Raw genomic sequence first — 22,634 nt, 5'->3', positions numbered from 1 at the left:
CACAGCACAGAGGAGTTCCATACTCTGCAAGGGGCACAGTTGGGGATGGACAAAGTGTGAGATAAGAAACAAGAACAGCAAGAAAGGACGAATAAGGCCTGGTAACTCTGTGCACAGACCAAGGCAAAAAATATTAAGTATTGCCTTGGCGGTCAGGTGAGACTTGTGTGACATGTGATTGACACGTATGATTGTGGAGACCTGATCCACGGTTCTGTAGCTCTGTGCGGGGCACTGCTGGAGATGGACAAAGTATGAGATAAGAGAGAGAAAGGACTAGTCTCAGGAGATCTGATGTACAGTATCCCTTGAACAGTGAAGTGCTTGGCAGTACACCCCCATTTTCCAGAATCAGAACATTGGTGTGTGGTACCCTACAGGGGGTAAATTTCTGCAGCAGCACACTGACAAGGGCTAGGAAAAATGGGAAATATGAGTGTCAGGGGACCCGGAGATATCCCTGGGGGAGTACATACCGACAGTCCTTCCAAAAGAATAATAAGAAATTGGGAAAAAAAATGGTCTTCTGGAAAGGCCCCTTCTGCGTCTCCTGCACTCAAAGCTACTCTGACTACTACCTGTTACTATTACCTGTTGCTGTTACTAAGAGCACAGTCCAAAAGCTTCTTAAACTCCAACAGGCTTGGTACAGTGACTACATCCCTGGGGAGCCTGTTCTAGTGCACGACAACCCTCTCTGTGAAGAACCTCTTCCTGATATCCAGGCCTGAATCTCCCCTGTCACAGCTTGACCCCACTCCCTTGGTTCCTATCACTGGTCGCTAAAGGGAAGAGATCGGTGCCTGCCCCTCCACTCCCCTTGTGACGAAGCTGTAGGCCGCCATGAGGTCCCCCCTCAGCCCCCTCTTCTCCAGACTGAACAGGCCCAGTGCTCTCAGCCACTCCTCATAGGTCTTCCCCTCTAGGCCCTTCACCATCTTTGTAGCCCTTTTCTGGACACTCTCCAACAGTTTAATGTCCTTTTTGTGCTGTGGTGCCCAGAACTGCACACAGTGCTCGAGGTGAGGCCGCACCAGCACAGAGTAGAGTAGCAGCGCTGTTATCACCCACGTGTGCCACTTGGACGGAGCATGTCCAGAGTGCATCCAGCAGCCTGCTGTTCACTATCCCTTGTGAAAAAGGAGAGAAAAGTAAGCTTAAGGAGTCAGGAGGTACACTCAAACCATTCATTTCAGGTACAAGCAAAACATTGATAACTACAGGAAAACAACCTTCCAGGTTGCAGATCAGCTCGGGGGAAGACAGCTTCAAGAAGCCATTTACCTTCTCACTGCCCTCACTAACAGTCCTAGACACCAGCACTATGGAGTGCATCTCCACAGCAAGGGGCTCCTTCCAGTTTGAGCTGCTCTCCAATACAAATGGGAGGCTGCACAGTCGTCCCCTCGGGTGAAACTACATTTCAGGAACGCTGCTCTGCTACTTCCAGATAACGTTCCTTCAAAAGCTGGGTGTGATGACCCAGTTTCATTCCCAAGGGAAATAAAAATCATAATACCACTCCTGCAGTTCCTGATGTCCTGCTCGTACCTGCAACATTCTCTGTAGCTACTGCATCTCTCAGCTGTGCTGGAGAAGATACGGGGACAGAAAGGCTCGCAGGCACAGCTCACCTAGGCTAACTCACAGCCTCATTAAGGCTGTACACCTCACAGTAGCTGTCCTTGTGCAAAACAATCCCTGGTGCCCCAGAAAGCAGCTTGCCTTAGCTGTGGGTGCCACGCAGCCCTCAAATACCAGCCTTGCGGTCTCACAAGCCGGACTGTGCTGGGGTGGCCGGTGCAAGAGCAAATGACTGCCCGGCAGTATCATCATTTCCGAGGAAAGCATTAATCCGAGAACCCGAGAGGCCGTCTGCCCTGCAAGGGGAACTCCCAGAGTCCGATGGGACAAAGACAGGCAGCACCACGTCCTCCAGCACCGCGACACGAGTTTCTGCTGGAGTCCCTCATTCTGCCCTCCCAAAATCTCGCCTCTGCTCAGGGACTCGCTCGCTTTCTGCCCCACCACGCCTCTCTCAGCACGGCCACCGCCACTGGCAGGCAGGCGATCTCAAGCGAGGCGAGGGGCGCTCGCCCCGTTCCACAGCGGTCCTGCTTGTGCGAGGCGTGTCCAGCCCGTACCTGCGACCTTGGACTTCTCCGGCTCAGTGCTCAGCCTGTAGTTCTTCCTCGAGAGAGCAGGCCCAGCACCTCGCGACGTCATTCTTCACAGGCACCGGTGCCAGAGCAGACATAAGACAGGCAGACGCCTAGACCCAAACCTGCTGGGGAGGACGCTGCCGTTAAACTTCTCCCTTTCTTGCAGGCTCACGAGCCTGGCCTGAACAACCCCGATAAGCCGAAGCCAAGTCCTTGTGCTAACGGCAAGGCCACGCAAGAGCCCAAAGACAGCTGCCAGCCCTGCTCTCACCTGTCCCACCTCTTGCCAACCCCAACCTCCTCTCCAGTGCTGCAGTGCTGTGGTCACCCACGTGTGCCACTGGGACAGAGCATGTCCAGAGTGCTTGTCCCTGCTGCCATGGGCTCCCCTGCAAAGCAATCAGCCTGGAGGAAGATGGGCGAGGGCAGCAGGGGTGGTTGGCTCGGAACTGTATTGGACTTGGGGGCTGCGGATTGGGGCCAGCGCTTGGGGCTAGCACGTGCCTGGTTCTGTGGCGTTTCCTGGGCTGGCTGGAAGGATTCGGGGCTGGATGTTGTAATCGTGATCAGGTTGTCCTCTGCTCTGGCCCACGGTGGCTGGAGCCGCCGCTGCTCTCAGGCACTATGGAGCTGTGGGGCGTCCCCACTCCTGTCAGTCTCAGGGTGCTGGAGCTGCTGCTGTCGGGTACCAGGGAGCCAAGAAGGGCCCCAGTCCTGCCTGGCTGGCGGTGCTGGGGCTGTTGCTGTCCAGCAGTGGGGAGCCTTGGGAGGACCCTGGTGCCGCCTGGCTGTGTGCTGCAGCTAGGTAACAAATTGCCTTGTTGGTATTGCTTACATCACCCTCGGGGATTAGACACCCACATCGGTGGTGAGCAGAACCTGTGCTTGAAACATCTTGGTATCTACCTTAGGTCGTCGTACCACTCCCCATTATTCCAAATCGTCAACAACAGCCTTTTGAAGCCCATGCATATGATAAGGCCCCGTGGTGTGTTACGATGCCCAAGATCAGTGTAGGTGGGGATGGCAAGAAGCTGTAACTGCGTGCCATTGTGATTGTGCAACAATCCCGCCTAAGCATGGTTTTCACTTGGATGTGGCAGATGCCAGCTTGTATCGTATGGATTCTGACCTGAACACCTCATGGGCCTTCGCTTGTGGAAGAATGGTTAACTGAAATAGGACACGAGGATATTGGGCAGTTAAGAGGCAATGGGCTAGTAAAGTACCGTACTCAACTCACAAGAGTCTGGGCACGTATGCAACTGGCTGAGAGCCAATCAGGCTCAAGGACACGATGCCCTTGAGCGATTGGGAAAGTCCCTAAGGCGGGATGGTAGCTAAAAGAAGGAGAAACTATCTGAAAAGAGCGGGAAAATGTTAGCCAATCCTGAGCTTAGTTTTTGCAATATGTATGAGTTGATTATGTTCAAACTAGATAAAAGGCGACTGAGCTATCCATTAAAGTTGAAGTTCACTGTTCACTCATATTGAACGTCTGTGTCTTCCTTCCGTCGACAACAAATTGGCGCCCGAACAGGGACCGGTCTGAACGGGATTTGGACACTGCTGGCAGTGATCCTGGGCCACGTGTTCGACGGAATAAGGGAGGAACCGGTCCTGCAACGCAGCCCAGGAAGGTGGAAGGGAGTCCCCGCACCCAGGATGAGCCTATAAAGGGTCCCGCCGGAAAAGCGCCGCCAAGGTCTTTGCAAAGGCTGCAACTGTATATATAAAGGTATGAAAGACAAGCGGCGTATAATTTGCTCAGATGATTTTTAGAAAAGCGGAGCATTTTAGATATAGATTGTAAAAAAAAAAAAAAAAAAGAATTATCAGGGTTATTAGCATATGCAGTAGCGCAGGGTTGTTTTTACAAATCCTGATACAGTTTTTTGAACAAACAGAGTGGTGTAAATTGGGGACAAATTGTTTGATGATGTTATTAAAGATATTAAGTCTGCTAAAAACCTTAATGAAGCCATGGAGAGCAGTGGCTAATGCATTAGGCATACATAAAGCTGAACAAAGAATTGCCGCTGCTGCAACAGAGCAGTTAGGACCACCAGGAAGGGTTAATAAGGTTAATCCACAGCAAATAAATATGGAAGGAACAGATTGCCCGTTGCCACCTTCCGTTAGAACTTTTACCATTACACAGGGGGTCTCGGGAAATTCGGAGGTGCCTGTGACAATGTCCTCTGTAGCAGAGGAGAAGCTTTCACTACCAGCAGCTCCAACCGCTCCAATAGAAAGTGAGGAAGGAGCAAGTGGAAGGACCAGTGCTAGCCTATTTCTATCGAATACAAATCCCTTCACAACGGGGGCGCAGGGGAGAGAAGGTCTATGGAGGCAAATAGGAAATGAGGCACTGCGTGAAGGGAATTATGAAACGGCAACACAGTTAACACAAGCTTTTCCGGTAGTATACTCGCCACCAGATGCACAGGGGAATGTGACGGTTAATATGACAAATTTAGACTGGAAACTATTAACTCAATTACGATCTACTGTAAATGATTCTGGTTTAAAGGGGGAACCTACTCGGCAAATGTTAGATTATATTTGGGGAACTAATATATTGCTTCCCGGGGACATACGTAGTATAATGAAGCTGATCCTAACACAACATCAACAGCTTCTTTTTAATGCGCATTGGCAAAGTGTTTGTCAAGAGGCAGTAGCTACGATAAGGGCACCTGGAGATCATTTACATGGTGTCACGTTGGAGGAATTGATGGGGCTCGGACCATATTATAGATTAGAAGCACAAGCATTGATGGGTCCAGACAAAGCTAAAAAATCAATGAGATTGGCTCAGAGAGCCTTGGACCAAATTTAGAGAGCCAGGGGGGATACCATCCTATATGGGCATCAAGCAAGGAAGGGAGGAACCATTTGGGTTGTTTATTGATCGAGTAGCAAACGCAATACAAGCGGCTGGAGTACCTGATTATCTAAAGGGCACTATTCTAAAGCAGTGTGCAATTCAAAACTGCAACCCTTCAACTCGTAGTATATTAGCTACGTTACCGGGAACTTGGACAATTGAGGAGGGTTTAGAAAGGATGGCTCAGGTACCCGTGGGTCCGCAGGCTATGTTGGTAGAAGTAATAAAACAGCTAGGGGATAGTATGAAAGAACAGGCACAGGTATTAAGAGAGACTGCGCAGCAAACGCAGAATCAAGCACTCGCTGCCCTTGCTCCTTTGCAAACGCCCGGAGGCCGTCCTCCGCGACCGCGTTGTTTTCGCTGTGGGATCATGGGACATATGAGACGAGAGTGCAAAACGAAATCAGTGTGGTGTCAGAACTGCCAATCCAATATGCATAACACAGCGACCTGTCGACATGGTGCGTCGGGAAGGCTGGAGCAGCGGGAAGGACCGCCCCGCGACGACACAAAAAGCGGCATTTACGACAGCAGCCGGAACGGCTCTGTCACCAATGTCTACCGACCAGCCACCAGAGGGAGCCTCGGCTTGGATTTGGCAACAGCAGTAGATGTAATGCTATTGGACTCTAAACCCACCAGGGTAAAGACAGGAGTTATGGGACCAGTTACTATTAATGGTGATCCTGTGGGAGCTTTATTGATCGGAAGATCGTCTGCTACCCTGAATGGATTACAAATATTGGTTGGACTTATAGATAAAGACTATTTTGGGGAAATACAGATTATGGTTTCTGCAATGTTTCCTCCAATGCATGTACCAAAGGATACAAAGATAGCTCAATTAATTCCGTTGCCACACTTGGCGGCATCTCTACCACCGATGGTCAATAAGGACCAAGGACTCGGAGCATTTGGCTCCACAGGAAAAGTAGCGTTATTAACGCTTGGCATGCAGCAGAGACCACGACAGAAAATCACAGTATGCTTAAAGGATGAGAAACTGCAAATTGAGGCATTGTTGGACACTGGCGCAGATGTGACAATAATCAGTGCGCAAACTTGGCCACCGCATTGGCCTACATTCGAATCCAGTACCACTGTAGCAGGAGTAGGAGGTATAACTATTGCTCGTCGATCACCAGTACTGCAATGGACAATAGGTGACAAAGTTGTAAAATGCAGTGTATCTGTCTTACCGTTGCCAGATGGAGTACAAGCACTGATAGGGAGAGACATTCTTGCTCAGATGGGAATGGTTCTTACGTCAGACCACCATTTATAGGTATGGCCATTGCTTGGACTTTCCCAATCCCACTAAAATGGAAAACTGATGAACCTGTGTGGGTTGAGCAGTGGCCGCTAAAACGGGAAAGTCTAATACATGCTTATGGACTAGTACAAGAGCAGTGTCAACAAGGGCACCTAAGACTGTCAACAAGCCCTTGGAACACTCCAATTTTGTGATTCCCAAGAAATCGGGGAAATATCGTTTACTTCACGACCTGCGAGCGGTTAATAATCAAATGTGTGCCATGGGAGCACTGCAACCTGGTCTACCTAATCCTGCTATGATACCAGAGGGTTGGCATTTATTGATTGTGGATCTGAAAGACTGTTTTTTCACAATAGCCCTCCATGAAAATGACAAACAGAGGTTTGCCTTTACTCTCCCGGCAATAAATCGTGAAGGTCCGGATCAAAGATTTGAATGGACTGTATTACCCCAGGGAATGCGTAATTCACCTATGTTATGTCAGCTTTATGTTGACGCAGCTCTGCAACCGATTCGACGAAAATGGCCAGAGACAATAATCTATCATTACATGGATGATATTTTGTTAGCCCAGAAGGAACCGTTTTCTCTACAACAGAAAAATGACTTAACACTGACCTTAAAACAAATGGGACTCGTACTTGCACCGGAAAAGGTTCAGGAGACAAGCCCCTGGAAGTTTTTGGGTTGGAAAATTACAGATTCCACCATTCAGCCTCAAAAACTTACAATCCAATCGGACATCAAAACTCTTAATGATGTTCAAAAACTGCTGGGAGATTTACAATGGATCAGGCCAGTAGTCAGGATTCCGAATGAACTATTAAATCCCCTTCGGCCGTTATTAAAAGGAACTGATCCTGCTTCAAAAGTGACACTATCGGAAAAACAACAAGAAATATTACAACAAATCGCATCATTGATCACAACAAGTGTCATGCATCGACGTATATCTGACAGGCCACTCGATCTTACCATTCTATGTGGCTCACAATACCTGATGGGTGCCATAACACAGCAAAAAATAAAAACGGGGGAGAAGGGAGGAGAAACTGTGGTATTAGAGTGGATAGCTCCTCCGTTACAACCTCGACGAACAATTCAAGAAAAAATTGCAACATTAGCAGAATTAGTAAAGAAGGGGAGGAATCGAATATTGCAGGTGGATGGGGTTCCTCCAAATATGATCTGGTTACCCATGAAGCCAGGCGATTTGGAATGGTATATACAAAATTCTGAAGAGTTACAAGCTGCACTACTGCAGGATGGCGCTACTATAGTAGCAAAAACATTACAATCAACTGCTCTGACATGGATGGAAAACCAGGGATGGATAACTAAGCCAAAACGATTGTCTATCCCACTTAAGAATGCAGTGACAGTTTTCACTGACGCAGGAAAACGTTCTCGAACTGCTGCAGTGACTTGGAAGGATGAGCATGGTTGGAAACATCAAATTTTACAAGCCCAAGATAAAGACTCATTACAGACACTAGAACTTCTTGCAGTAGTATGGGCATTTATAAAATGGAAAGATATTCCGTTAAATGTGGTATCTGATTCCTTATATGTAGTAGGCATAGCAAATCGTATAGAAGACTCAGGCTTGAGAGACTTAAAAAATGAACGGCTGTCAGAATTAATAATCAGTCTACAGATCGCCATAGCTCAAAGAAGTGAACCGTACGCAGTAATACACATAAGGAGTCATCAGTGGGAAGAAGGCCTGGGAGAAGGCAACGCTCGAGCGGACCGACTAGTTGCCGCAACAGCTACTGAAGCACCACTGTCACCCTTTTGCAGAGCTCGGGAGGCTCATGCTATTTTTCACCAGAACGCTAAGGGACTTGCGCGGGCTTACAAACTGTCTAGAGCTGATGCGCAGGCGATAGTAAAAGCTTGCCCAACGTGTAGTCATTACAATTCGGGAGTGGGAATCGGAATCGGAACAAACCCGAGAGGGATTAAAACCAACGAAGTGTGGCAAATGGACGTCACTCATGTCACAGCATTTGGCAGATTGAGATATCTGCATGTAATGATAGACACTTATAGTCACATGATTTGGGCTACACCGCAGCCTGGGGAAAAAGTTCGGGATGTACGACGTCATCTTGCCAGTTGTTTTGCAGTAATGGGAGTACCACAAACTATAAAGACAGATAATGGTCCAGCCTATGTTAGTGGGCCACTTAAGCGATTTATGGAACTGTGGGACATTAAGCATATAACTGGTATTCCACATTCACCAACTGGTCAAGCTATAGTAGAAAGGGCTAATGGAACAGTTAAGCGGTACTTGGAAAAGTTTAAAGACATTACAGATGTTAGAGAGAGGGTGGATAAAACTTTATTTGTTCTCAATCATTTGTGTGTATTTGGAGATGATGAGGAACCACCCGCGGCACGTCATTACATTAAGTCTGAAAATGATAATAAATGTATTATGAGAGTACTGTACCGAGATATGAAAACGGGACAATGGTTGGGGCCTGCTGACGTGATTTATATGGGGCGAGGTTATGTGTGTATCTCTTCCCCTACAGGGCCAACCTGGGTGCCTAGTCGATGTGTTAAACCAGCCATTGAAGAAAAGTCATCAAGTATGGATAAGAGCAACCATGGCTGATCTAACGGTGCAAGGGATTCTGGTCGCGTTACAAGATAGTTGGTTTGAAGGTTGGCTTAAATCTGTTTTTGGGAACATGGGTGGATGGGTTTTGTTAGTTAAAGAGGGACTTCGCTTTCTCCAGTCCCTGGGAGCAAGTTGACTTATAATTGTAGTGATTGTGATTGCTGCACGTGTGGTCTTTGGCTGCCTAGCTGAGAGACTAGAGCAACTCACAGAGAGGGTGTTCGTAGCGCAAAATAAAAACGGGGGAATTGTGGAAGAATGGTTAACTGAAATAGGACACGAGGATGTTGGGCAGTTAAGAGGCAATGGGCTAGTAAAGTACCGTACTCAACTCACAAGAGTCTGGGCACGTACGCAACTGGCTGAGAGCCAATCAGGCTCAAGGACACGATGCCCTTGAGCGATTGGGAAAGTCCCTAAGGCGGGACGGTAGCTAAAAGAAGGAGAAACTACCTGAAAAGAGCGGGAAAATGTTAGCCAATCCTGAGCTTAGTTTTTGCAATATGTATGAGTTGATTATGTTCAAACTAGATAAAAGGCGACTGAGCTATCCATTAAAGTTGAAGTTCACTGTTCACTCATATTGAGCGTCTGTGTCTTCCTTCCATCGACAACATTCGCTAATGAACACCTCCTTAACAACAGCCGTTAGCTAGGTGATAATGGTCTCCACCAGGTGATAATGGTCTCCACCAGGCACGGTGGGCTCTCCAGGAAGTCGGTACACACCCAGACCGACTACCCGTTAAAAAATGCAGCAGTTCAGGTCTCCAGATGCAAGGAGTGTCTGAGCCTGTTGCTGCCATCGGTGGGAGGCAGAGAAACTGCGTGCGTGAGGTGCGAGCAGGTGGATGACCTGGTCCACATGGTGGCGGAGCTCAAGGAGGAGGTGGAGAGGTTGAGGGCCATCAGGGAGTGTGAGCGGGAGATAAACTTGTGGAGTAACTCCCTGCAGGGCCTCAAGGAGAGGTATCGAGGTGAGACACCCCAAATGGGGGTGGACACCCTGCCCTGTCGCCATCGGGCAGAGGGAGGGGATCTGGGAGTTGAGGAGGAATGGAAACAGGTCCCTGCTCGACATCACAGGCGATGCCCTCCCCTTCCGGCCCCACCTTCCCAGGTGCCCTTACGCAACAGGTTTGAGGCCCTGGAGCTCGAGAGACCGAGAGACCGGTGGGTGAGGAAGAGGTAGAAAGTGTTCCCAGGAGGATGCCTAGGGCGAGGAGGTCGACTCCACGCCTCAGGACTGCATCCACAAAGAAAGACAGAAGGGTTATTGTTGTGGGAGATTCTCTTCTTAGGGGAACAGAGGGCCCTATTTGTTGGCCTGACCCTACCCGTAGGGAAGTCTGCTGCCTCCCTGGGGCCAGGGTCAGGGACGTTGCCAGGAAGCTTCCCAACCTGGTACGCCCCTCTGATTATTATCCTCTTTTGATAGTCCGGGCAGGTAGTGACGACGTTGAAGAGAGAAGCCTGAAGGCTATCAAACGAGACTTTAGGGGGCTGGGACGGTTAGTGGATGGAGCGGGAGTGCAGGTTGTTTTTTTCCTCCATCCCTACGGTGGCAGGGAGGGGTTCAGAGAGGACACGGAAAGCCCACCTGTTAAACACATGTCTCAGGGGCTGGTGCCAACGCAGAAATCTTGGGTTTTTCGACCATGGGGCACTTTACTCAGCACCCGGCCTGATGGCCGCAGACGGGTCCCTATCTTTTAGGGGAAAACGGATCCTGGGCCAGGAGCTGGCAGGGCTCATTGAGAGGGCTTTAAACTAGGTAAGAAGGGGGATGGGGCTGAAGCAAGGATTGTTGGAGCTGTGCTGGGGGAACAATAGCAAGGCCGGGGGATAAGGCAATGGCCCAGCTGAAGTGCATCTACACCAATGCACGCAGCATGGGTAACAAACAGGAGGAGCTGGAAGCCATCATGCAGCGGGCAGGCTACGACTTGGTTGCCATCATGGAAACGTGGCGGGACCAGTCTCATGACTGGAGTGCTGCAATGCCTGGCTATAAGCTCTTCAGAAGGGACAGGCAGCACAGAAGGGGTGGTGGTGTGGCTCTCTATATTAGAGAGTCTTTCGATGTTGTAGAACTCGAGGCTGGGAATGACAAGGTCGAGTCCCTTTGGGTTAGGATCGGCGGGGACAACAAGGCTGGTGTCCTGGTCAGGGTCTGCTATAGACCACCGAACCAGGATGAGGAGACGGATGAGGAGTTCTACAGGCAGCTGACAGAAGTTGCGAAATCTTCAGCGCTTGTTCTCGTGGGGGCCTTCAACTTCCCTGACATATCCTGGAAGCACAACACAGCCCTGGGAAAGCAGTCTGTTGATCTGCTCGAGGGTAGGAAGGCTCTGCAGGATAGGCTGCACTGATGGGCTGAGGTCAACTGCATGAAGTTCAACAAGGCCAAGTGCCGGGTCCTGCACCTGGGGCGCAACAACCCCAAGCAGAGCTACAGGCTGGGAGAGGAATGGTTGGAGAGCTGCCAGGCAGAGAAGGACCTGGGAGTGATGGTGGATAGTCAGCTGAATATGAGCCAGCAGTGTGCTCAGGTGGCCAAGAAGGCCAACGGCATCCTGGCTTGTATCAGGAACGGTGTGACCAGCAGGGCTAGGGAGGTGATCGTCCCCCTGTACTCAGCTCTGGTGAGGCCGCACCTCGAGTACTGTGTTCAGTTTTGGGCCCCTCGCTACAAGAAGGACATCGAGGTGCTTGAGCGGGTGCAGAGAAGGGCGACGAAGCTGGTGAGGGGCCTGGAGAACAAGTCCTACGAGGAGCGGCTGAGGGAGCTGGGCTTGTTCAGCCTGGAGAAGAGGAGGCTCAGGGGTGACCTTATCGCTCTTTTTAGGTACCTCAAGGGAGGCTGTAGCGAGGTGGGGGTTGGCCTGTTCTCCCACGTGCCTGGTGACAGGACAAGGGGGAATGGGCTTAAGTTGCGCCAGGGGAGTTTTAGGTTGGATCTTAGGAAGAACTTCTTCACTGAAAGGGTTGTGAGGCACTGGAACAGGCTGCCCAGGGAAGTGGTGGAGCCACCATCCCTGGAGGTCTTCAAAAGACATTTAGATGTAGAGCTTAGGGATATGGTTTAGTGGGGACTGTTAGCGTTAGGTCAGAGGTTGGACTCGATGATCCTGAGGTCTCTTCCAACCTAGAAATTCTGTGATTCTGTGATTCTGTTAGAAACAGAGGGGTGTTGGAATGGAGTGAAACTTGGGAATCTCACAGGGAACGTTCATACCACAATTCCTCAAAGACACGATAATTTCACGGCTCCAATTTTACGTGCCATAGTCTACAGGGTGACGGTTGGCTGATAACTGGGACATGTGCAGCCCAACAATATTCCTGGCTGTGTAGATCGTAACCCCTTCTGGACAATGTGATTAAGCCAAACGTGCTTACTGGAATTCTGTTATTTTTCTAATCCATCTAATGGGAGTGCAAGTGAGACTGAAGCTGACACATGCGTGTGATCTCTCCGCACAGATGGGATTGGCAGCAAGCTTTATTGTGATGGTGGCTGGGGACTGGGGCCACGACGTCGAGCTGGAGCACGGCTGCTCCTGCGGCGTTGTTCAGGCCGGCTGTAGGGATTTGGGGCCCGACGTTGTAACCGGGAGCGGCTTCGCGTCCGGACTGGCCCGGCGTGGCTGGAGTGGCTGCTGCGTTCAGGCACCGAGGAATCGCTGGAGGACCCCGATGCCGTTTCGCTATCAGAGCTGCTGCTGCTGCTGCTGCTGCTGCTGCTCTGAGAACAGGGGGATGCAGCACGTCTGCTCCCACGCTGTCTCCGGGGCCGGCTCTGGGCATCTGTGGCCTGACGTAATGGGGAGCGGCTTCTTGTCCGGGCTCGCCCCCGCTGGCTGGTGGGGTATCTGTCTTCGGGCACCATGGAGTGCCTGAAGGTACGTGGTGCTGCTTCGCGATTAGCAGCACTGGTCTCGTGGTGTCCTCGGGGCTGGTTAAAGGTTTCTGGTGTCCACGTTACATGTTGGCTCCTCCTTCGCAATCTGTGCCACATTCTGTCAGTCACCAGGATACCTTGTAATGGCCACAGTGTTGCTGGGCTGCTTCTGTCCACGCCAGCATCGCTGTCGGAGGAGCGCCGATGGGTGCCTTCAGCAGCACGATTGCTCCCACGCCGTCTTCGGGTCTGCCTCTGGGTATTTGGAGCCTGATGTTGTAACGGGGAGCGGCTTCTTCTCTGGGGTCGCCCCCGCTGGCTGGAGGATCGTCGCCGTTTACGTCTTGGGGATCTACTGGGGGACCCCGATGCCGCCTGCCTTCGAGATCGGGTGGTGCTGCTGCTCCCAGCTCTGGTCTGTGGTGCATGGCTGCTCCTTTGGCATCTTTGGGGCTGGCTCTGGGCATCTGTGGCCTGATGTTCCAGCGGTGAGCGGCTTCTTCTCTGGGGTCGCCCCCGCTGGCTGGTGGGACGTCTGCCTTCGGGCACCAAGGAGTGATCAGAGGTTTCTGGTGCCCTCCGTCTGGCCAAGCTGGGGGTGCTGCTCTCAGCGCTGGGTTCTGCAGCACGGCTCATCCTGCGGCTTCTTCCAGGATCATTACAGGTGTCCTGGGCCTGACGTACAGGTTGGCAGATTGTCCTCTCTTCTGTTCCTGGCCTTCCACTCTCAGTCCCCTGGGAGCTGTGGGATGGCCCTGGTGCTGCCTGGCTGCTGCTGCTGCTGAGGCTGCTGCTTTCGGGTGCTGGGGAGCCATGGGAGGGCCCCAGAGCCTCTGCAGTGGAGGTGCTAGAGCTGGCGAGCCCCTGGTTGGCACTGGAGGCTGTAAGAGGAGGCAGGAAGGTGAGTGGGATGGACTTCCAGACCCACGGCAGTAGAGGCTCTGATCCGTCCTGGGTCAGAGAGACTCTGGCAAGGCTGCCCTGAGCCCCTGCAGCCCAGCAGCATGCGGCCTGTGCGTCTTACCGTTGTCCACGCCAGCACAGCTGGCGCACTCCCAGGTGCCTGCGCTGTCGGTCAAGTTGGAGCAGCGCCGGTGGGTGCCTTCGGCAGCACAGGAGCGGCACAGGAGCAGCTGCCAGGGCCTGGGGAAGAAGCAAAGGGTTGTGGGTGTGAGGACAAAGCGTCTGAGGCAGGGAGTGGCTGGCACATCCCTTCTGCTCTGTCCTGCCTCCCCCAGCCTGCAGTGATGCTGAGGTCCCATGCAGAGCCCCAGATGGCTGCTGAGGCAACTCACCCCTGTCCCTCCGCCCGCTCCCTGCCTTGTGGGTAAAGGCATTCGCTGGCATCACAGTGCCGGTGCCTCTCACGCTGTGATGCAAAGGCGTCGTTGTCCTCCCAGGCTGGTACTCTGCAAGAGAAGGGATGAAATTGTCCATTCCCTGGCTGTGCACAGCGCTTGGGCCCTCGTGTCTCAAGAGCAGGGTAGAGGGATACCAACCTGACTGGGATTCGGATCCCCATGTTGGACATCTCTGCACAAAAATTCAACCTGTCTCTGCAGATGGGGCACTGGAAGCAGACAATGCCTGCGCACACGGCATGTCCCTGCAGCAGGAACACAGGTGGTGAGCGGTGAGCGGGCCCTGGTGCTGCTGAGCAGCTGCCGTGCCCGCAGGGTGAGGGGAGGGCTCCTACCTGGATGCAGCGCCGATGGAACCAGGCGTGATTGCAGGCTGGGCACACCATGGTGTGGTAGGACGTGCTGTCCCCCACAGGGTCCATGCAGATGATGCAGGTGGTGCCCTGCTCTGGAGCTGCCTGCGCTGCCTGGTGTGGGCTGTGCTCTGAGCAGAAGGACCTGGGGGGGAGAGGGAAGGGAAGGGCAAGGTGAGAAGTGCTGGGCCCGCCGCGGTTGTGGCGAGGAGGGCAGAGGAACGTGAAGGAGCCCCAGGCCCGTCCAGGCTCTGGCGCTGCCTCTGGCTCTGCCAGGCTGCTGGGAAGCATCACCGTGGGGTCCCCTCTTGCTTGGCTGGTGCCGGCAGCCCTTACCTGTACCGCCCGAAGTAATGGGTGACGCATTCTCCCTCTGAGGCGCAGGGGAGATGGAAGCAGCGTTCACAGCCTGTCACCATGCAGGTGATGCTGGCCCCTCGCTCGCCACAGACGAAGCATTGCTGAAGAGAACACAACAGCCCCATTAGCAGCAGGCTCGATGCCGCCACCGCTGGCCCCACACCCCTGGGCAGGGCAGGGCACAGGGTGCAGGGCACACTCTGCAGACCCGCCTGGTGGACAAGGCTCGTCTGCCAGAGCAGCAGTTTGTCCCGGAGCAGGTTGGAAAGGCCGGGATTGCTTCCCTGGGGTCCAGGCTAAGCTTGCGGGAGCATCTCCTGGCACAAACCTCCCTGTTCCTGTCAGGTCCTCACCTTCTCGGATGCCTGCCTGATTGTGCGCCGTACATCCTCTATTAAAATTCCTGCAGTTCCCTGTCTTATGCGTTCACGCCGATAAAGGCCATTTGCAAAAAGCTATAGAAGAGAAAAGAGCAGGATCTCATTAGGAGTCACAGTTGAAGAGACCGTCCCTGGTGGGATGTTGACAGGACCCCTGGGGGAACTCACCATGCAATATAAGTGGGCACAGAGCCCATCCCTTTCGTATGTTTGGCCGCAGACATTCACGTCGACATCTACCCGGCCACACAGCATGCATGCTGGAGGAGAGAGAGAAAATGGCTCAGCCATTGAGCACCTTTGCGGGGCCAGGTGTCCCTGAGGGACTGTCCCCAAGGGCCTGATCTGTCCCTGGCTGATGGGCAGGGCCAGAGGCTGTGGAGGGGAAGGGGCCCAGCAGGCACAAGGCTCCCAGCAGGCACCCACAGCCCGACCTGGGTCCCCCCTGCCAAGGAGCAGAGGGGCCCTGCTGAGAAAAGGGATACTGGGATACTTTTCTCTCACCTCGCTCCCTCGAGTCGGGAGCATTCTCGTTCATGTCAGACATGGTGCACTTCGACAGTGAGCACTTGGAGAGTCCCTGCCTCAGCGGTGCCGGGGTTTCTCCTGCACACACTCCTCTGCCGAACCTGAGGGAGAAGCAGAACGAGGGTGAGCCTGTAGCACGGGCCCTGAGGTGTCGGACCCCTCCTCCCTCGGCAGCCCCGGGCAGCCCCCTCCTCCCTGCCCTCTCCCCAACTCACCAAATCGCACTGAGGCACGGCCCGGGCCCAGCAGCCTTTTATACTCCCCGCGGGTCACAGTGGCCATTGTGACATCACCGCTGCACGCCCCCTGTTTGGGCAGGGATGCCCAAAGCTGCCATACTCCCACTGTGACAGAGCCCCTGCCTCACGGGGGTGGCTGGAGGTGCCATGCTGGGGCCTGGGCCCTCGGCACCCAAGCAAGAGGAAGGCCGCTCTTGCAGCGGAGAGGAAGGATCGCTTCCCTCGGGCTGCTGGCAGTGCTCCCCGCGCCACAGGAGATGTCCCTCGGATGGGGCTGCAGCCCTGGAGTGGCAGCGCCTGCACCACACCCTTGGGCCAGCATTGCCAACCTCCGAGACAGGCGCAGGACATCTGGCATATGACTCGCAGCTTGCTCCCTCCTCACGTCCTTATCCTACACAGTTTCTTGAGAGCAGGGTGGGACCAGAGCTCATTTTCCCCCCTGTTATAAATGAGATCTCAACTCAATCTGAATTTTGTAGTATTTATAAAACAAATATTTATAAAAGGTATAAAAGGCAAGTAAGCAGCACTGGGTGTGCGGAGAGTCCACGCTCCACCAAAATGCACACACAAACATCAAACATTCTAAATATACAGAACATTGCTTTAAATACTAAACCCAAGTATGCCTATATATATGTACGATCAGGAAAGGTAACAAAGAATCCTTTAAGTTCCAGGACTGAACAGGCTCCATTTTCCATTCCTTTTCTTGATTACAAATAAGTCTCCATTTTCCATCCCTTTTGAACAATATGAACAATAAGAAATTGTAGTGGGTTTACTTGGCAAGTTTTGGTAGCAGGGGCCCATAGGGGTGGCTTCTGTGAGAAGAATCCAGAAGCTGCCCCATTTTAGATAAGGGCCCTGCTGTCCAGAGCCAAGCCAATAAGCGATGTTGTTTGCGTCTCTGTGAGAGCATATTTAAGAAAGGGAAGAAATTGCTGTGGAGCAGCAGCTGGGAGAAAGAGAGGAGTGAGAAACGGCCTTGCAGACACCGAGGTCAGTGAAGGGGTGGGAGGAGGTGCTCCAGGCACCACAACAGAAGTTCCCCTGTGGCCTGTGGTGAGGACCATGGCGGAGCAGGCTTTCCGCCTGCAGCCCATGGAGTACCACAGTGGAGCAGGGTTTCACACTGTAGACCGTGGAGGAGGCCATGGTGGAGCAGGTGGACCTGCACTGAAGCAGGCTGCAGCTTGTGGAGGACCCACGCCGGAGCAGAGTGTGGGCCGGAGCTGCAGCCTGTGGAGCAGAGCCCACGCAGGAGCAGGGGGCCTGGCAGGAGCTGCCAACTGTGGGGGACCCAGGTTGGAGCAGTTTGCTCCTGAGGGATGGACCTCAGGAGCAAACTATAACAATATGGAGACCAATAAAATCTCCCCTTAGTTTTCCGTGTTGAGATCCAACTTCCAGATCCCAAACTGACAAAATAGCACACAATAGCTGAGGTGGATACAGTAAGCCCCCAAGCCACCACAACCACACAACCTTTCCCTTTACCCAACGCCCCTCTAACCACTCATAGCACTTAAAATGGGGAGGGAGGGAACTTTTCTCACAAATAAGGTTTTGCACCCGAAAAATGCAGCTCTGCACCTTCCAGTGCAACTGGGGGCCCTAAAAAATAAGGCGTTGTGCCCTGAAAATGACAGCCTGGGCCAGAAAAGTGAGGGTGTAAGCACTAAGAAGCCAGTTTTGTCTCCTGAGAGCAGTCTTAAGGCCCTGAATGAAAGGGCTTGGTCCCTACAAATGAGGCCCTGCAAACTGAGGGTTTAGATGATCAGAAGAAGACTTGGGATGCCAAGTGGAGGTTCTGGAGCTTGAAAAGAAGGCTTTGGAGCCTAGAGAGGAAACACGGGGGCCTCCTAATGAGGCTTTGAACACTTAAAATGGGGATGGAGAGATAAAGGGAAGGAGGGAGGGAGGGAGGGAGGGAGGGAGGGAGGGAGGGAGGGAGGGGGAGCGTGGGCGGGCCTGGTCGTCAAGGTGAGGCTTTAGACCTGGACCCTGGGCCTTTGGAGTCTCTGGCTTACGGCCTGTACCCTACTGTGATGCTTTGGTCCCTCCAAATGGATGTTAGGACCCTTAATGGAAGCTTTCAGCCCTCAGATTGAGGCTGTTGTATATGGAGTGGTAATTTGTGTTGAGAAAATGGTTGATATTAATAAAGAAGGGGGAGATTTGGGAGTGTGGCCATGGGGGTCGGCAAGCCCCCTGGTTGATGATAACATCAGACTCTTAAGGATGAGGCCATTGTTAGGAGGAATATAAAAGAGTTGAGTGGAAACAAAGAAGAGTGATTCAGGAGACTCCATGCAATCTCAGGTTGCTTGTTCTCCAGCCGTTAAGGCATGGAAGTTTCTAGGCGTTTGCCGTTGCTGTTATATTCAAAGTCGTTTGACCAATGAACAGTTGTTTTGAAAATGACTGCTGTGGGGAGAAGGGTATAAGAGGGTTGCCTGTCCTCAAGATGAAAAAAAAAAGGGGGCAACACGATGTGATGAAGTTACATGTATGTCATCAATAAAGAAACAGAAAGAAGGAATGAAAAGGATCAGGCTGGCAGAACGGAGACTAGGACGGGAACAGGCACTTTGATCGCCTCATGAAGATAGGCTCGGCCAAACTCAGCAAACCGCTCAGAGAAGCTCCTACAGAAAGTCGCTGGAAATTGGCGCACCGGAACTGGAGAGAAGCTCGAGCTGAGAGAAGTGGAGCCACGCACACAACTGCCCCTCGCTGCTAAGCAGCTGCGCAGTATGGGGAATCATACGTCCTTGGAAACAAAGACTGTCCTGGTAACCTTACAGCTTATTGTCCTTATTAACAATCGGACTGTTTATGAGCCTGAAACGTGGGACCAAACTGAGGTCAAGGTGTGGGACTCTGCAACTAAAAACGACAAGGTTGCGGCGGGATTGCTCGGCACCTGGTGAGCAGTCTCTGAGGCCTTAAAGAGCCGTGTGGGACCACAGTCAGACACGTGTGGTTTGCCAGACAGTGAGGGAGCTGCGGGCTCCTTCACTGATCCTTCTGCTACGCCATGGGCCCCTCTGCTGCTACAGCCATCGAAGGCTTTGGCTGTTCCGCCCCCTGGTGACCTGAACGTGCCTTTTGACCCAGGCCCTATTGGCCTTGAAAAGATCATAGAATCATAGAATCATAGAATATCCTGAGTTGGAAGGTACCCTTAAGGATCATCAAGTCCAACTCTTGACACCGCACAGGTCTACCCAAAAGTTCAGACCATGTGACTAAGTGCACAGTCCAATCTCTTCTTAAATTCGGACAGGCTCGGTGCAGTGACCACTTCCCTGGGGAGCCTGTTCCAGTGTGCAACCACCCTCTCTGTGAAGAACCCCCTCCTGATGTCAAGCCTAAATTTCCCCTGCCTCAGCTTAACCCAGTTCCCACGGGTCCTGTCACTGGTGTTAATGGAGAAAAGGTCTCCTGCCTCTCGACACCCCCTTACGAGGAAGTTGTAGACTGTGATGAGGTCTCCCCTCAGCCTCCTCTTCTCCAGGCTGAACAGGCCCAGTGACCTCAGCCGTTCTTCATACGTCTTCCCCTCCAGGCCTTTCACCATCTTCGTAGCCCTCCTCTGGACACTCTCCAACAGTTTCATGTCCTTTTTATACTGTGGTGCCCAGAACTGCACACAGTACTCAAGGTGAGGCCGCACCAGTGCAGAGTAGAGCGGGACAATCACCTCCCTTGACCTACTAGCGATGCCGTGCTTGATGCACCCCAGGACACGGTTGGCCCTCCTGGCTGCCAGGGCACACTGCTGGCTCATATTCAACTTGCCGTCTACCACGACCCCCAGATCCCTCTCTTCTAGGCTGCTCTCCAGCGTCTCATCGCCCAGTCTGTACGTGCAGCCAGGGTTTCCGCGTCCCAGGTGCAGGACCCGGCACTTGCTCTTATTGAACTTCATGCGGTTGGTGATCGCCCAGCTCTCCAACCTATCCAGATCCCTCTGCAAGGCCTTTCCACCCTCATTCGAGTCCACGACTCCTCCAAGTTTGGTGTCATCAGCAAACTTGCTCAAAATACCTTCTATTCCTACATCCAGATCGTTTATAAAAATATTGAAAAGTACCGGCCCTAAAATGGAGCCTTGAGGGACCCCACTGGTGACCGCCCGCCAGCCTGACGCAGCTCCATTTACCATAACCCTTTGGGCCCTGCCTGTTAGCCAATTACTCACCCATCGTATGATGTTTTTATTTAGCTGTATGGTGGACATTTTGTCCAGTAGGATCCTATGGGAAACCGTGTCAAAAGCCTTGCTGAAGTCCAAAAAAATCACATCAGCTGGTTTCCATTGGTCCACCATACGGGTGATCTTATCATAAAAGGAAATCAGGTTAGTTAGGCAGGACCTACCCTTCACAAACCCATGCTGGCTGGGACCAATGACTGCTTTGTCCCCCAGGTGCGCCTCAATAAGTTCGAGAACCATCTTCTCCATGATTTTACCAGGCACTGACGTGAGACTGACAGGCCTGTAATTGCTAGGGTCTTCTTTCTGACCCTTCTTGAAAATCAGCACAACATTTGCCAGCTTCCAGTCTACCGGGACCTCTCCAAATTCCCAGGATCGTTGAAAAATAATTGAGAGAGGTTCCGCGATGACGTCCGCCAGCTCTTTCAGCACCCGGGGGTGAATCCCATCCGGACCCATGGACTTGTAGGGATCCAGGTGGAGTAGCAAATCCCGCACACGTTCAGGGTCGGTTGGGAGTTTGTCATCCCCACCGTCCCGGTCCTCCAGCTCAGGGCACCCTGGGTCCCGAAGCCCATCATCAGCATTGAAGACAGAGGCAAAGAAGGCGTTAAGCGTCTCTGCTTTGCCTATGTCATTGTCTGTGAGGAGACCTTCCCTATCAAGGAGCGGCCCTATGTATTCTTTAGTTCTCCTTTTTCCATTCACATATCTAAAAAAACCCTTTTTATTTTCTCTCACAGACACAGCCAGCTTCAACTCTAGGTGTGCTTTGGCCACACGAACTTTCTCCCTACAAACACGAACAGCATCCCTGTATTCTTTCCATGACACCTGGCCCTCCTTCCAGTAGCGAAACACTCTCTGTTTCCACCTAATCTCCATTAGAACGTTCCTGGTCAGCCACGCCGGCCTCCTGCCCCGCCTGCCTGACTTGCGATATTTAGGAATTGCCTGATCTTGTGCTTCTAGGAGGCATCGCTTAAAGAGTGACCAGCACTGGTGGACATCGAGGCCTTCAAGAGCAGTTTCCCAGGGGACCTTGCTGACTAGTTCCCTGAGCAGCCTGAAGTCCGCTTTCCCCATATCTAGGGATGAGGTTTTGGTGGCACTTTTCCTTCTGTCACTGTAAATTTTGAACTCAACCACTTCATGGTCGCTATGACCGAGGCGGCCACCAATCACCACATCTCCCACCAGACCCTCTCTGTTTTCTAGCAACAGGTCTAGGAGGGCACCTTTCCTAGTTGGCTCCGTTAGCACCTGCACCAAGAAGTTATCATCTAGGTGCTTCATGAACCTCCTGGACTTGCTCGTGTCAGCCGTGTGGCACTCCCAGTTAACGTCTGGCAAGTTGAAGTCCCTCATAAGGACAAGGGGAGTTAATCTCGAGGCCTCTCTTAGTTCTGTAAAGAATAATTTATCGGCGCTATCGTCCTGGCCAGGCGGTCTGTAATAGACTCCCACAACGACATCCCCTTTATTCGTTCGTCCCAGAGGCTCTCAACTTTGCCATTGCCGACCTGAAGTTCCACACAGTCCAGCCCCTGCTTCACATACATCGCCACCCCACCACCTCGCCTACCCTGCCTGTCCCTCCTGAAGAGCCTGTAACCATCTATCGCAACACCCCAGTCAGATGGACATGCTTTTCTTCGATCCGGGAAGAACGGGATACATAAGCCCTGAAGACCGAGTTGCTTGACAATTTAAAGCGAGACATATTGTTCAAAAGGGATGGAAAATGGAGACTTGTTTGTAATCAAGAAAAGGAATGGAAAATGGAGCCTGTTCAGTCCTGGAACTTAAAGGATTCTTTGTTCCCTTTCCTGATCGTACATATGTATAGGCATACTTGGGTTTAGTATGTAAAAGCAATGTTCTGTATATTTAGAATGTTTGATGTTCATGTGTGTGTGTTGGTGGAGCGTGGACTCTCCGCACACCCAGTGCTGTTTACTTGCCTTTTATACCTTTTATAAATATTCTTTTATTAATATTACTAAATTCAGATTGAGTTGAGACTTCATTTATAACACGGTGCAACCGAGGGCCCAAAAAAATAAGACATTGTGCCCTGAAATTGAAAGCCTGGGCCAGAAAAGTGAGGGTGTAAGCACTAAGAAGCCAGTTTTGTCTCCTGAGAGCAGTCTTAAGGCCCTGAACAAAAGGGCTTGGTCCCTACAAATGAGGCCCTGCAAACTGAGGGTTTAGATGATGAGAAGAAGACTTGGGATGCCAAGTGGAGGTTCTGGAGCTTGAAAAGAAGGCTTTGGAGCCTAGAGAGGAAACACCAGGGGTCTAATGGG

The 22,634-nt window shown here is 52.1% G+C and overlaps 1 protein-coding gene across 1 annotated transcript in view; it reads right to left on the bottom strand.

Annotated features, from left to right (window-relative positions):
* Positions 1-15,912: 15,912 nt before the first annotated feature.
* LOC309881920 (PHD finger protein 7-like) overlaps positions 15,913-22,634 on the bottom strand; it is a gene marked incomplete at both ends in the record, with an annotated part of 15,852 nt that continues 9,130 nt past the window's right edge. The window contains 1 exon segment of the mRNA XM_082768479.1: positions 15,913-15,956. Within this exon segment, the coding sequence (XP_082624605.1) occupies positions 15,913-15,956 (44 nt within the window).

This window comes from Aythya marila (genome assembly GCF_965140915.1).
Source record: "Aythya marila genome assembly, chromosome: 10".
Taxonomy (NCBI): Eukaryota; Metazoa; Chordata; class Aves; order Anseriformes; family Anatidae; genus Aythya; species Aythya marila.
The sequence above is the reverse complement of the archived record's forward strand: the minus strand, read 5'-3'. Positions and strand labels throughout refer to the sequence as shown.